General features: G+C 42.1%; 1 protein-coding gene across 2 annotated transcripts in view; it reads right to left on the bottom strand.

Annotated features, from left to right (window-relative positions):
- Positions 1–16,221, bottom strand: part of ACVR1 (activin A receptor type 1) — a 76,108-nt gene that overhangs the window by 22,136 nt on the left and 37,751 nt on the right. For both annotated transcript variants that reach the window (XM_082691386.1, XM_082691387.1), the window contains exons 4-7: positions 15,645–15,856; positions 11,877–11,976; positions 8,115–8,261; positions 1,385–1,660 (exon numbers count right to left, since the gene is read on the bottom strand). In XM_082691386.1, the coding sequence (XP_082547512.1) occupies positions 1,385–1,660; positions 8,115–8,261; positions 11,877–11,976; positions 15,645–15,856 (735 nt within the window). The remainder of the gene's footprint in view (positions 1–1,384; positions 1,661–8,114; positions 8,262–11,876; positions 11,977–15,644; positions 15,857–16,221) is intronic.

The raw sequence follows: 16,221 nt of genomic DNA, 5'->3' as shown, positions 1-16,221 counted from the left end.
TACTTTAGAGCCATACCCTTTCAACGCTATCCTAAATATTTTTCTTCTCACACTTGCAAAATACCGTAAAATAATTCTCAGCATGAATACAAAGACTTTAAAGAATTTCAAAAGAAATACATTTTCTGGACGTGTCAAATCCTTTGTCTAAAAAATAAGAATAAATTTCATCATGTATATACAAGAACTAATACTATCCAAACCTTTATCAGCCTCACAATGACTACAATGATATGAATATAATATAAACCATGTTTTAATCAAATAGAGCGAGGACTCTCCATAGTTCCACTGAAATGAATAACCAATATTACAATTCAGTTCTCATTAGTGTAATTATTCAGCCAATATCCAAGTTGACTATGGTTTTCTATACAGTGTCACTACAAATGAAAATAATCTTATTTATAATGCAATTAAAGCTACACTGAGCATTACCCTAACACCACAGAAATGAGATATCCCAGCAGGGCAAACTGTGAATTTGTTGCAGAATATTTTTCTTCTTTCTTGACTGATAATTTTGCCATGGTTACAGAAAAACAACTTTAGAAGCCATTTTTAAGATGAACTCATTCCAGAGGTTTTCGGGTTTTGTTTTTTTTTTTTTAAGATTTTATATATTTATTTATTTGGGGGGAGAGAGAGACTGGTGGGAGAGGGAGAGAGAGTCTCAAGCAGACTCCACACTGTCCATGGCACAGGGCTCCATCCCACGACCCTGAGATCATGACCTGAGCCAAAACCAAGAGTCGACACTTAAGCGACTGAGCCACCCAGAGGCCCCTCATTCCACAGGTTACTTAATTGTGTACCTACTTTGTGTAAATGCTACAGACTACAGGTTGCTGCTGAGAGTGGGCGGTCAGGAACTGACTAAAGGAGCAATTCACTTGGAAGTGACTTTCCAAGATGATGCGAAGGTCTGAATTTCAAAAGAGATTTGGATTTTACAGCATTTGTCAGAACTCTGAGAATGTATTACTTAAGATTTGTTTATTTTGCATAAAACTGAAATTTTACCTGGAGGGAAAAAAGTCAACAAACAACAGACTCCAGTGCACGACACCGTGGTATACACGCTCAAGTCTTGAGAAGAGAGGGCTCTTTCCTCTGTCATTCACTTGGGGACATATCAATGATTAAAGGCAGACTGATGAGTAGGGAGGCAGGGATATGGCACAAAGCTTGAGAACAGTAAAATGTTGATGGGAGAATCTAGGTAGTGGGTATACTCACTGGGAAGTTCTTTCAATTTGCCTGCAGGCTTGAAAAGTCTTCATAACAGGATGTTAGGGGATGGGGCATGGATGTGACCTAGCTAACCAACAGAATAACAACAAATGTAAAAACTGTATTAAAAAAAATATTTTTAAAACCTTACCCAAATCTGCTATGCAACACTGTCCATTCTTCTTAACCAGGATGTTTTTGCTCTTTAAATCCCGATGAGCAATGGCTGGCTTCCCTTGGGTCCCAAATATCTCTATGTGCAAATGCGCGAGACCACTAGCTATAGACAGCACTATTCGCAGGCAGCTAACAGTATCCAGAGTAGTGAGCTGAAGATAGTCGTACAAAGAACCCATTTCATGATAATGTGTGATTAACCACAACTGGGTACTGGAGTGTCTTGATGTCATGTCTGAAGCAATAAAACCTGGAGAGAGCAAGAACAAAATTAGCAGACATGTAAGAATTTCACATTATAACTCTTAGTATAAGGAGATAGTGACCCATACAACAGATGACACCTGTAACAAAAAATAACCAAACTAACCAACTGCCATGAAAGGTTTACAGAGGCATCAACAGAAAAACATAGTACTCTTCCTACTTCCATAAAAAGGTACTTCTAGGGGCACCTGGGTGGCTCAGTGTGTTAAAGCCTCTGCCTTCAGCTCAGGTCATGATCCCAGGGTCCTGGGATTGAGCCCCACATCGGGCTCTCTGCTCAGCAGGGAGCTTGCTTCCTCCTCTCTCTCGGCCTGCCTCTCTGCCTACTTGTGATCTCTGTCAGTCAAATAAATAAAAAAAATCTTTAAAAAAAAAAAAAAAAGGACTTCTAATGAGCAGGAAATGTCAATATTCATTTTCATTATATATAATCCTTTAGAAAGGTTTTATGTTGCGTTACAATTCAGATAGGAATAATATCTTTGTGTTTATCTGTAATGATAGTATCAAACTCTTTATCATGTTCATTTTCCAAGCTCAGATTATTCATCAGCCACCCAAAAAGAATAAAAAACATAAAATCTAAAAACCTGTGTTCCAGTATTGACTTTGCCTGTAATTTGCTGTATAATACTGGGCAACTCATTTAGGTTCTCTGGGTTATCTCTGTTCAGATGTAAGATAAACGGATAAGTTCATATGACATGATTGACTACTTATCAAATAAAAAAGAAACCAAATATAATAAGCATCTGTGATGCTCTTTGTCAGTCACACAAGAAAACTGAGATGATAGTGTCTGTTGGCCAGAAAAGCAGACAGATACAAAAAGCAAAAATTACAATATCATGTAATGAATACGATGAAAACTACTGTTAGATCTGCAAAGGGCACCATGTATCCAGAATAGGGAATCCTAATAATTCAGATGAGATGTTCCAACAGGCTTCTATCAAGAAGCAATAACTGAAGCAGTCTTGAAAAGAAGTGAGGTATGACAGATGCCAATAAGGAACCTTGAGCAAACTGAATGAACTTTAGAACTTCCCAGCCTACGAAATAAACTGTGATATATGTGCTTGTCTCTCCTACTGCAAACATGCTTTCCACCTGCTCACTTGTGCATTCTCTCTCTCTCTATATATATATATAGTATATGTTATGTATATAATATACATTGAATATACTCTATGCTGATACATATATATAAAATATACACACCTAATGGTCATACTTACAAGTAGTGACATCTGGGACTTATAAATAAAAGAATATTTTAAAAAACAACAACAACAACAAACCAGACAGACATGGCTTAAGGCAGGATTAAAAGCCTTGTGCAAAGATCCCGGAAAACAGAAATAGGCAGAACATCCCTCACACTTGCACAGAGTGTGATATAAAGTTTGTGCTGCTCTCATACACATTTTCTCACAAGAATTTTCTCAATACACCAGGAATACAGATATCATTATTCTCAGTTTATAAGTAATGAAAGTGCTGCTAGGAAATGCCAAATCGCGTATCTGTTAAGTTGTCGTTGATCCCAAGTTTGGTGCTAGCCATGTGGACACACCACAGCTCGTACGGGAAACTCTGGGAACAAAGAAAAGGTCCCCTATTTGACTGTCGTCATCAACAATAGAAGCAACTAGTACTTACTGGGACTAACAAAGTGCCAGGCACAATTCTTCTAGACACTCTGCACATAATCTAACACTCACACAGGAAGGAAGCAGAGGACAGCACTGACATTAAGGCTAGTAATGGTCTCTGGCAGCCCAGCTCCAGAACCCATACTCTTAACCACTATGCCATACTGCCCCCAACGGGGGGCTCTGACTTCTACTCAGAGAAAGACAATGTGACACCTGTATCCTTTGGACATCTGTGAAGTGAACAAAGCAATGTCTCCACACCTTGATCCCCTACCTCTCTTTTTCTTGCCCTCCAAGCCAGTTCTCAGGGGCAGCCTCAGACTCTCACTCCTTCCCTCGCTCCAATATGTCTCTGTGGCCCCACAGCGACTTCTCTTGGGGCCCTTTGCTGCCGTAACACGAATAATCAAAATGCATACTCAGATACTAGTTATTCCTACTAGAAAAGATGTTTCTACTTTATCATTTTAAACCAAATGGTATTAATCATTAATGAGATTTTCAAAAATAAATATCCTAAACTATAAGTACCACTCAAAAGAAATTAAATTACTGTTGTGTATTTATGTAGTCTCTACTGATTTCTCTGCCCAAGGGAAAGCAGCCTCTGATTAAATAAATAGATAAATAACAAACAAATGTTTTTTCTCTCACCTTCCCTAAGCCCCTTAGGTCTTAGAGAAGGATTCTGTCTGTCCCGTTAATTACGCTCTAGACCTTCCGGAAAAATGACTTTTTAATAGGCAGGACTTATTTTTAAACTATTTATCTCCCAAGTGTGAATTACAGAACTATGTTTGTTTCAGAATGCCAGGGCATTTTTATGGAATTTTTGCATTTTCCATCAAAGCACTCTCCTGTTAGTGAAGGCTGAACAGAACAGGTACTTCTAAGTTGGAAGGCTGGCACAGCCACTGGATGTGTTCACAATGGGGAAAGAAAGTGTTCAGAGTAAAAATCTCTTATTTAACAGCCCAGGTCATCCTCCCAGGCTCCTCAGGAAGGAAAATAAAACCCAAAATCGTTAGTGAGGTCATCCGTAGCCCCTGTGAGCCTCTCCCTGGTGACTCTCCCAGGAACCAGGCAGCTAGGACAGCTGAGGACTGAGGCCACCACAGTGGGGCATGGGGGCTGCAGAGCGCTGGGCCCCGGAGCTAGACCGCTGAGTGCCAAGACGGGCTCCACCATTCCCGAGCTGGGTGATCTCACACAAGTCATATAAAATCTCCACCCTGGTTTCCCCATTTGTAAGATAAGGATAACGTCAGCAGCACCTCCAATGGGTACGGTGAGAACGGACGAGTTAATCATAGGTATAGCGCTTCATGTGAAGCCTAACACGGGAGGTATCGAGAATAACTGGTTACTATTATGTTTCAGAATAGCTCAGAGGTCGGTGAAAACCACAACAACCCTGCAGTGTAGTATCTTTTGCGGGTAACTTCCTTTACTTCCCCTTGGGTCTCAGGGAAGTCCGATTAAATGCTCAGGCGCTATCTCTTCAGAGTACAGAGCAGTTCTAGAGAGGGAGGGTGGCAGAGGCTGCACTATTTGACTGTACGTGTATCACTGAACTCTCCACTTCATACGGCTAAAACAGTAAGCTGCATGATTTTACAATCATTTCTTAAAAAGCATGCAAGATGAGACTTTGGAGTAAAATTCTCACATTAACTTGACTCCCTTGGTCTTCGTAATGAGGGAAAGAATGCTCAGAAACATATAACTTTGGCCTAGAGTCACACAGTGGGCATGGTGGAGGTGCTGAGAGTAGAAACCAGCGTCTCCAATCCCCCGACCACTGCTCCTGCCACAAACCAGCACAGCCTCCCCTTACCCCTTTGGCTGTTGACTTCTACACCAGACAGAGCAGAAGAGCTGAAAGCCAAGTCTAGTCATTTGAAAGATACTGTTGTAGGGGGATAAATAATGAGGGCCCAGAGTGTTGTATGTATGCATATATGTGTAAACGTGTGTGTGTGTCACTTGATTTATTTTGAGGGGCTAGAGTTGGTAATACTCCAGGGTGGGTGGGAAATCATGATCTAATATTCGATATAAGATGCTCCTTTGATAGAAAAGAAAAAAGGTCACAGAAAACCTTAGTCTCTAAATACAGAAAACTGGCAAAGCAAGGAAAGAACTGTAACCAAGTTTAGCCCCCCAAAACTGAAACCAATGAAAACAGACAAACAAAAAACTGGTGCATTTCTATGAGCTTTCTTTTTTCAAGATTTTATTTATTTATTTGACAGAGATCACAAGTAGATCACAAAGAGAGAGGAAGGGAAGCAGGCTCCCTGTGGAGCAGAGAGCCCGATGCGGGGCTCGATCTCAGGACCCTGAGATCATGACCTGAGCAGAGGGCAGAGGCTTTTAACCCACTGAGCCACCCAGGCGCCCCTCTATGAGCTTTCTTTTTAAAGTCAAAAGAACTACACAATGAAATCAGTCCATACAGCTGTAAGTATGATGAGGGTAGAAAGACCTCAGAGATACAGAATTTCCCAGGATCATTGGGTAATAAGAAATGAACAGTGTTTTGCCCTAGGTGGTCACACTAAGGGAACCTCACTTCTCACGTGAATCATGTTATGAAGGTGACTTTTCAAATCTCTTTTATGATTAAATCCAATTTAATAAATATTTACTGAGCACCTAGTATGTGCAAGGTACGACTGTCCTCAGTACTGCATGTGGTGGCAAAAGCAATGGAAGTGATTCTTGTCCTCAGTGACAATGGGAGGATATCATGGTTCATTTAAGTCAAGGGCACAGATAAAGTGACTATTTGCATGGCTCTGTAGTATCTAGTGCATTTTGCTCAATGAACCTGTGAGCCCATGAGAATGAGAAGGGGTGCCTGAACATGCCCTTCCTTTAATGAATCCCAGACGCCCCATACTTCTTCGAGTATGTGCACCTGCAAAGTACAAGCCATTCCACTGTTTAAAGAGAAGTACTCCCTGTACATCACAGCTTTGAACACAACTGACGCTTTCTCTGTGGCTCACCCTGTCTGTCCCAGGGTCAGAGGGAAAAGTGGGGCATTTGGGGTTAATTCTGACTGTGGCTGAATCTTCACCTCGTGCTCTCATCATCGAATCCCAACTAGCTAACTACCACATAAAGTACAGAACTGTGGCTAAGAGACACACTGCCCAGTGTGACTCTCAGCTCCACGGTGTGACCTGATGGGTTAACTCATCAGTTACAACTAGAAAAACAAGAGTACCTACGCCCTTATGGCTGTGAAGCTGAAAGGAGAAAATGCACATGACGCACTTAAAGCAGTGCTTACTGCACGGTAATGATCATTGCTGTTCTACATATGCATCTAGCTGTGACATAAGCTTGTGCGATCAGAGTTACAGCACAGCTGCAACATGGGGGTTGGGGGGTGGAGCGGAAAAGCACAAGTAAATCCACTGGGAGAAACTGGAAAGGAACTGAGACTTTGTCATGGAGGAATGCGTGGCTGGAGTGTGGGGTGGGGATCATGCATGATCAAGACCACGAACAAAGGCACAGACACCTTAATGTTCATGGCGATCCCAAATAATGGCAGATATCCAAAGTGACTGCCATCTGGAGATATTTGTAGAGAAAATCTAAGACTCCCTGGGACCCCAACAAATAAGGAGTCTGGACAGCCTGGCCTAGAAGGCACCAATGTCAGGCAATGGAAGAGTCATCGAAAAGCACTTTGAGGAGTATCTTGGCTGCGTGCAGTGAAACATAACTCGGGGTAGCAAGATGGACTAGAGGTGGGAGTCCAGCATGGACTGGAGATCGGAGACCAGCAGCAACGACAGGAGCAAGGAGAACTGGGGGACAGCTAGGCCCCCACAGGTAAGACAAGGGGAGAAGACAACAGCAGAAACACACAATTCAAAGATGGAACACATCACCACACTGTTAAAGAGAAACTTTAAGACAACTGTCGAACCATTCTTGGCAGACAACCTGACTCAGGTTTAATACTAAAACGACAGTAACGGGATAGAAATAAATTCTGGCAATGGCCTTCTGATGAACCAAATCTCATCCAATAGCCATGAAGTGGCCAGCACTATCCTGTAGAGTCAATTTCTCTATAAACCTTCTATCCACTATTGAAGAGGCCCTCTGGGCAGCATTCATCATACGTGTATTCGCATAAACACCCTGAGAAAACGCTCCAAAACCAGAGAAGTCAAAGGGAACAAGGACCTTCTCATCCCTTATACCTCTACAGCAGAATTTCAGCGGGCTCTTCACAGATTTCACAAATGGTTCTAAGCTTTAGTTTCCAAATTAAAATGGATGCTAAATCCCTCTGTAAATCTGGGCTTTGAAAACCATGCCTAGTTTGAGGGAACGTGCATTTAATTACGATGTCCCTGGGAGCTGTGAATCTCTAGGAAATCGTCCAAAGAGCTTTCTTAGTTTGATTCAATAAATATTCAAAAAGGGTGCGGTAAGTAGAACAACGGATGAAGCCTTGAAGTGAACAATATGGGGTAAATTCTTGTTGCTTAAATAACAACCTACAGAATAAGAATTAGCAATAATGATTTCATTTTCACCATCCAGAGAATCTTCAAACTCAGCTTCTCTGCAGATTTAAACAAGAAATTAGTGTTAAAAGAAAATTGAACATGATATAAATGCTGATGATTCCTATTATCACTTTTCAGGGGAGACTTGCAAATTCACACACACCAAATCGGAGAGGGCAAAGGTAGGTAATTATTTCTTTCTAGATAAAATTAATGAGGGGATTATCTTGGTACTTACCCAAAATATTTTCATGCCTCAGCATCACAGTGTTGTACAATTCTGTTTCCCTGAACCATGACTTCTCATCCCGGGAGGAGAAGATCTTCACGGCGACGTTCTCCCCTTGCCAGCTGCCCCTCCACACCTCACCATACCTGCCTTTCCCTGGGGAGAGCAACACAGAGGTGACACAGGAGGGAGCCAATACATTTCTTGCCCGCAACTCTGGCCCCCTCCCTTTGTGTACTTGACAAAACTTCATCTGGCGCTCTCAATCCCACAACCTTTCGCCTGTGAAGACATACAAAAGTAAGGTGGAACCCGCCCCTCCAGCCACCCATTGTCACAGCAAATTCAACACCTTCAGTATCTACATTGTACAATAACCTGCTAACTATAAGGTTTACAGCTAAATTCCTCTATTACACGGTATGAAACATGTATGGTTCTCAAAAGCACACAGTTAGTAAAACAAAATGGTACAGAGTATTAGATTCCAATGTGCTGAAAGCCAAAAAAGAAAAAAAAGGAAAAAAAGCACACATCGATAAACTGAGTAGCTGACTAGATCCTTTCCCTTCTACAAGATCAATGCGGACATTTTCCTGTGAGTCCAAATTTGCAAATTTACATACACATTTATGTTCTTCATAAGGGAGACAATTAAGTTGGAGATCTGTATTCTAAAGGATCAAAAAAAAAAAAAAAAAAACCACACACACACACACAAAACAATGCTGTGGAGGAGACCAACAAGCAACCATTACCTTCCCTAAAGGATTTCTTGGCAGAGGATATATTTCAAAAGAGGATTTGCAGAGTTTTAAAGACATAATCCCAGAACAGTTCTGATTCCTGACATTGGTCATGGGTATTTGCTTGTTAGACAGCCCCTGGGATGCCAGAAGTGGGCCACACCGAAGGGGCCCCTTGGAGAAAGCATTTCCTAAAAACGCGAGGACCCCAGCCTGTGATCTGCTCTGTGGGGTGCGTGCCCCCTCCTGCACCAGCAACACGGCTGTCGGCCTGTCACTGACATGCTCCCTCCTCCGTTCTTCTCTTTCGTTACAGGGGCGGGTGAGGAGGGAGGCTGGGAGGAGCAGGTAATTACCGCGAGACCATGGGGCTCAACACGGGGTATAATGAGGGTAAAGACGCACGCGGCGCCTAGATAACAATGCAGCGGGAGACCCACCTCACAGGGCAGCAGGGCTCTCCCCCAGGCAAGGGGTTGCTGGGAGTCACGGCTTGTAATCAGCAGCTGCAGCAGCACCTGCACACCCAGGACTACAGCTCTTTGCTCCAAAGCAAAGCCACGAGAACCCAAACATGGAGGAAGAAAGCACGTCGATCCAGGGGATTAGGTCCTGACACAAAATCAAAGCCACTCAGTCTGGACTCCGTCCTGACAAACAATGTCCCTGTGAAATACCAATGACTAATGCAAAAGGAGGTTAAACGTGGCCAGTAAGTCATCACTGTGGGCTGCTGTGAGGTCGCAAAAATCGTATTTAGAGCAGGACTAATTTTAATACCGTCATAGCAAATGCCCGGCATCTGTAGTTCAAGACGAAGGCCAGTGCTAAGACACTACAAAACGGGCCGCCGGAAACAGTATGCTGATCTTTTCCTGCCTCCGGTTACATTCCATCTCTTTATTTTCCCTTTGTCCTCACAGTCTCATTAGGAAGGAGAGAAAAAATATCCCGGAGAATTGTATACATTACTGTAAAGTTGCCTTAAATCTTTTTTTTTTTTTTTTTTTTTTAAAGAAAACAGAGATGGATTGTCAGGATAAGTAGACAGATTGAAAATAGAATCCTACTTCAATGGTTTTCAAATGCTTTTAAGTTGTCAAATGCTTTTTAGAAATGCAACCCTATTCAGGAGTTCCTAAAAACAGAAGCAGAACTGCCCGAATGTACAGGGCACGGAGCCCCCCATGGGAATCCATACGGTATCTGAAACTTTGGGGGTTCATGAATCACTATCTGGTAACAACTGGTCTAGTCCAATTTGAACCCCAAATGGTAACACACTACCCAAGCAGTTCATCACACACATTTTTATTCAAGGCTACACCACATGAACACTAACTAGAAGCTACTGAAATGGCATTGCTTTGATGAAAGTCTTTAGCACTGAACCAACAAAATGCTATCATTGAATTTATACTATTTCCAAAAATGCTCAAGAATATCTACACCACCAGAAACAGCATGTGTTTTTTAAAGGTACAACACTATTTTGCCCTTTGGACTCTGGGGTTGGGCTCTGAAAACTGATATGGAGATTGGCTGCCCTGTGCATAGCAAGTGGCCATGGGGGTGAGAGGGCAGGAGAGCAGGGGTAATAAGCAAGATAGGCAAACAGCCCGTCACTGCCTCCTCACTCCTACCCAAACACCCTTGTTCATAAGCAAACTGGATGTTAGGCAGTACAAGAGAATGACCCTGGCTGGTCACAATGGGCACATTGGGGGCGTGTCCATGCGTGTTTGCTCCGCCCACAGTCCACTGAGGAGGAGAAATGTGAGGTGTGGCTCAGAGGCCCAGGGACTGCAGACCCAGAGCAAAGGCAACAGGCTCCTGCTGGTTACCTGTGTGCCTACAGGTGACACCTGCTGCTCGTGCTACACTGCCTAGCCCCTTTCCCACTGTCAAGTCTGGGGATGTCCTGATTTCCAAAAACTCAGAAGGAAAGGTGGGAGAACAGCAGCCCAGTGGTGAAGGCAGGTTATGACGTCCAGCTACCTCCCAAAAGCAAAAGAGGGAATGACTGGAGTTGCCAAAAAAAGAAACCAGGAGAACCAGAAAGAGTATAGAGACACTGCCAACCTATCACCACCCCTCTGGCTGTCCCTATGTGTTGCCCAAAAAGAAATTAATGACAACTATCACGTGACTTGAAAATACCCACCAAATACAAGTAAAAACCAATAAAACTGAGAAACCCCCCCTCCAAAAAGGCATTCTGTACCCTCTTCCTAGAGGGCAATCAGCAATTTATAAACAAGCCATAAAAAGGTTACAAAGTTTGACCCAGGAACCCCAACTCCTGGGAATTTATTCTGAGTACTCAAAAGAAAGGTAAGATGCATGCAAAAGCTTTCTCGAGTAGTACTATTACATACAATTCAATGATCATTCAAAAGACCCTCGTTACACAATCTCTTAAAATATTTGTGATGTGTACAGATATATGGAAATGTCTGTGAGCTTAAAACGGAAAGAAGGAACATAAATTGTACACCCATTAAGATTGCATCTCTATATAAACATGTTCCTAGATGGGAAAAATATGAGAGGCCATAGAGAAATGGATACTGCTCTTGTTTAACAAAGCAATTATAAAGGTAGCTTTGGTAAATTTATCTCATTATTTTTAAAGGCAGTGGGAGAGTGAGAGGGCTTGGAGAACCGCCATAGGCAAGTGCGTTGTCCAAACGCCTACTCCCCTCGGATCGCTCAATGTCTCCAGTCAGGAGCAGACATGCTAACTCATTTCTCATGCCTTCCCGTCATCCCAAAAGGTCTACTTGCCACTAAAAGCTTTTGACTAGCCATTCATCATACTAACTAGCGACAGATTCCTTTGACGAGAATTCCAACATGTTGAGGAGTTCTGACGCAAGGCACGGAGACCAGAAACAGAGCCACCCCGTCTCCTGTCATTTCAGGAGCAACAGGCAACATGAGACAGATTTTCCAAGTTCCATGCTGCTTCTAGAGCCACAGTTAACATTGCATTCAACCCACAAAGAAGAGAAAAAAGAATTACCGACACACTCCAACAGCGTGATCTGACGAGCCACTGTTCTTTGTACCAAGAAAGGGAGACCAGAGCCGCTTCCTGATGTGCATGAATGATCCAATAAATCCTGTGGTTCAAGACAAGGAGAAAAAGAAACTACTGAGAAACAGTTCCCAGCTTAATGTACAAGCATGCATATCATTGTGACTCGCACGGAGACGCCAGTCCTGGACATGCGGCCCATGGGTGTGCATGGACCACTGGAGAAAGAACGGGTTTTCTTAGGAAAACCAGAAGCTAGCCCTTTTTATGATAGGTTTTCCTGAGGGGTAAGCAGTCTTTTCTTGCATCCAGAGTTTTAGAATAAAAACATATATATTAAAAAAAAAAAAAAAAAAAAAAGCCTGAGTAGACAAGGTTAAAGATGCAAACTAGAAAGTCCAGGAAGCAGGTCCGAATACAAGGGGAAACAGCAGAAAGAGGAGCACAGAGAACAAAAAGGAAGGGAAGGGCCTTCAAGACCAAGGCCAGGGCATAACTAATCATGTTCTGCTCTGTTCATAGGTATCTGTGAAAGGATTCACTTTCGCCAACATGCCAACTAAAGAACTCTAACAAGGAACAAACAAATCAGGAATAAGGTACAAACAACTCTAATGTTGTTTCTACTGCAAAGACTCCATGGCCACGTGGGTCCTCTGGCTGGTACACTCAAGCAGAGAGGGGTCACCTGGAAGGATTACCCTTTAGGTGGGTGAGGAACAAAAGCATCACAAAACTTAACCTTCAGTGTCATTTTTAGGTGTGAATTATCCACAGATCCGAGAGGGGAAAAAAACCCAGGACTTTCATTTAAAACATAAAACCGTGCCCAAATCTACTTCTAAAAAATCAACATATTGTGAAAAAAAATCTCCAATCAATTCATTCATAAGTTTTCTCTTTTGATTCTCAGTGCAAGCCAAGGAGTAGACGTTTCTTTGCATAAGGAATGGATTGTTTGGAACCCCTGGTATTGTGCCCATGGTGATGGTGGTAAGGTTATAGCAGTGTTGAGCTTATATTCCCCAAAGTTCATTCTTTCCCAGACATCTTAGCTGGCCTGCTAAAGCAATACATTGATTTGTCTGAATTTCATCTTCTTTTACTTACTCCACCACTGTGAAGTACTGTTGATCAGCAAAATTACTAAAATCTGAACATCCAAAGGAAGATATTTAGAATCCTTAAAAACCACAAAATGGATAATCAACAAGAAATTGAACGTTAGATGAAGTAGTTTCACATCTCCCTAACCATCTCTTTTGCTGTACTTTCTTCCCTTTATTCATTCAATTTTTTTGAGAGAATAATTCTGAAAATTAAACAAATGTGGGTTTTTTTTTTTCATAATATAGAATCATGGTTTTAAATCTAGCTCATAGACTTAAATCAGGGGGTTGCCATCAGCCGATGACTGACAAACATCGACTTCAACTCCTGAACCCAAGGCTTCTTTTTCAATGCAGGAGGCTGTTCAGCGAGATAGGCTTTGTTGAATAACATAAATGAGCGTATCACTTAAATAAGCAAGTATATATACCAAAAATGATAACTTGTTTTAAACAGTGTTCTTTGCTATGATTGTTATCGCGATATACTGTCCTCTAACATGATTGAGTGGAGAAGACAATTCTGGTATACACTCCCATTCCTCCACCAAAGTGACAGAAGCTATTCAAACAGTGATTCACACTAGATATTCCTATCATTAGCCATGGAGGTTAGCAGTTCTGCGGAAACGGAGTTCTGACTGATTGACTTTAGAACCTCAGGATTCAGCCTCATATCTTGCTCCTAACTCAATAAACTCATTGAGTTTTCCTTAATATGGGAAAGAAATGTCTAAGTACATTTCAAACGAAAAGCTATATTTCTCAGGGTGGCCTGGGTGGCTCAGTGAGTTAAAGCATCTGCCTTCGGCTCAGGTCATGATCTCAGGGTCCTGGGATCGAGCCCTGCATCGGGTTCTCTGCTCAGTGGGGAGCCTCCTTCCCTCTCTCTCTCTCTTGCCTGCCTCTCTGCCTACTTGTGATCTCTCTCTCTCTCTCTCTCTGTCAAATAAATGAAACCTTGGGCAGGGGGGAGCTGTATTTCTCTACTTTGGGAAGGAGAGTGTCCTCATCTCCTCTCTTCCCCAGTTCTGCCATACCATGATCTAAATAGGGAGGTAAACGGAAAAAAACAAGGTTCCTTCCTGGTTTTGTTTGTTTGTTTTTTGGTTCCTTCCTGGTTTTTATACAGAAATGTATGCTTGACTGGTGGCCCAAGGATAGGGAAGGCAGGAGGATGGGCTATTTCTCAGCCTGTATCAGCCACCACCAAACGTTTTAACAACTCGCCAAGATTGGTCCAAGAATAGCACCTGAGCTACAGAGATCGGTGAGGGTGAGTCTTCTCCAGTGGAGAGGAAGCTGGAGAGCAGGCTCGCCTGCAGACCTTCCACAAACTCATAAGCTTGTCGTCTAGCAGAACAAGACTTAATAGGAGATGATCTTAGCTGATGCATGACCATGACATCAAATAACGCTGGATCCCATTAGAAAGTTATAAACCTGGATGGTCCTCCATCAAATATGACAAGGAGAGTCCTGACTGGGTATCAGCATGTCTTTAACACCTCACACTCCCTAATCTTCACCTTTTTCAGAGAAGGCATCAGACTCAGCCTAGGATCGTTTCAGAATGCTATTATCACTTCTTTCTTTTGCATATTATTGTAACCTATTTATAGCAAGTGGTTCCCTTTTCTCACTTAAAGTTTAAGTTTCTTCCACATTAACACTTGACAATTTTTAAAAGTTAAAAAAAGGAAGACACTTTTTCATGTGATTTTACCACCGAACAATATGCAAAAGAATAACTTGAAAACATATGAATCCAATGGTGTCTGACCCTGAGCTGTCTGTGAGGGTAGCTGCTAGCCACGTATTGACTTTTAGCAAGTGAAATGTGGTTAGTCTGAGCTGATATATGCTGTGAGTTTAACATATGCACCATATTTTAAAAACTTAGTTCAAAAAAAAAATAAAAAGAATGTAAAACAGCACATTCATAATTCTTTCTGACTGATGATTATATACTAAAATGGTAACTATATACATTAGGTCAAATATGCTGTTAAAATTAATATCACCTACAGTGGGGGTTTTTTAAACTTTTTTTAAAGTGGCCACCAGAAAATTTAAAATTACAGATGTGGCACACCTATTTCTATTGGACAGCACTGATTTAACCAAACGACTACCTCCACAAGGGGGCAGCACAGGAGCGTGCAAAGTTTAACAGCAGCTTTTTTGGATGTCAAATTTTAAAGTCTTAAATTACAGGGTGTTAAAATAATCTAGAAGGGAAAGTGATTTTAATATTAAGCAAAGGTGCTTTTTTTGAAAGCACTTATATTGCTAAAAATAGAGTAACTGAGTTACTCCAAGCCCCACCCCACCCCTCTGCCCCCCAATGATTATAGGCAACCATTCTCCTCACCTTTCCCTTACTCCCAAAAGAAAAACAACTACCAAGAATCTACTAAAAAAAATCCCCTCCCTTACTGAACATAAATGTCTGTCTAAAAAATGGTCTCACATATGGGAGACTAAACACAGGCCAACACAGGCTTGCCTAGGACACAAGTGACCAGTGGTACATGTGCACACTGTCCAGCCCCCGCTACTAGTTAGCATTTCACGATGGAAAGAAGAAAGCATGTTTCACCATCTTTGTTATGCTTGGGATTCCCTGGGGTCTCAAACTCACTGCTAAAGTGCTGTCTCCAACATTGGTGGTGATGAGCCCTTCGATGGTGCCGTACTCCACATCTCTGGGATTGAGGCGTTCTTGGTTGCGCCTTTTAAATTTTCGGAGAGCGACTCCCAGGAGGCAAGCTAGAAGGCATACTGCAAATACTACGGACAGAATAATGAGGCCGACCTCCAAGTGGAAATTCTGTGTTCCAGGAAAGGATTTCCCTGGAGATGGGGGAGAAAAGGAATGCAATTGGCTGTAAGGATCACGGTTTACTTATTATTTAGCATAACTGATACCTAACAAGTAGCTCCTGAGCCTGACCACCTGGTCTCCTAAGTCACGAACTGTTAAAAACTAAAATATTTCCTAATACCCAGCCAATGGCCTGGTCATTTGAACCATTATTCATTCAGGCACAACCAAAGTTTGAAAAACTCTACCGAGAACCAACCACATTAGCGCACGTAGGTGGAAGTACGTTTATGATACAAAGTACTTCACAAGTCTCTGGTACTACTCTTCTTAACACAAATTCAATCGTAGGAATGTTTTATCCTGAGCCCTTACAGACAGAGATGATGCTAGG

This window comes from Mustela nivalis (genome assembly GCF_964662115.1).
Source record: "Mustela nivalis genome assembly, chromosome: 11".
Taxonomy (NCBI): Eukaryota; Metazoa; Chordata; class Mammalia; order Carnivora; family Mustelidae; genus Mustela; species Mustela nivalis.
This window is presented reverse-complemented; position numbering and strand designations above follow the sequence as displayed.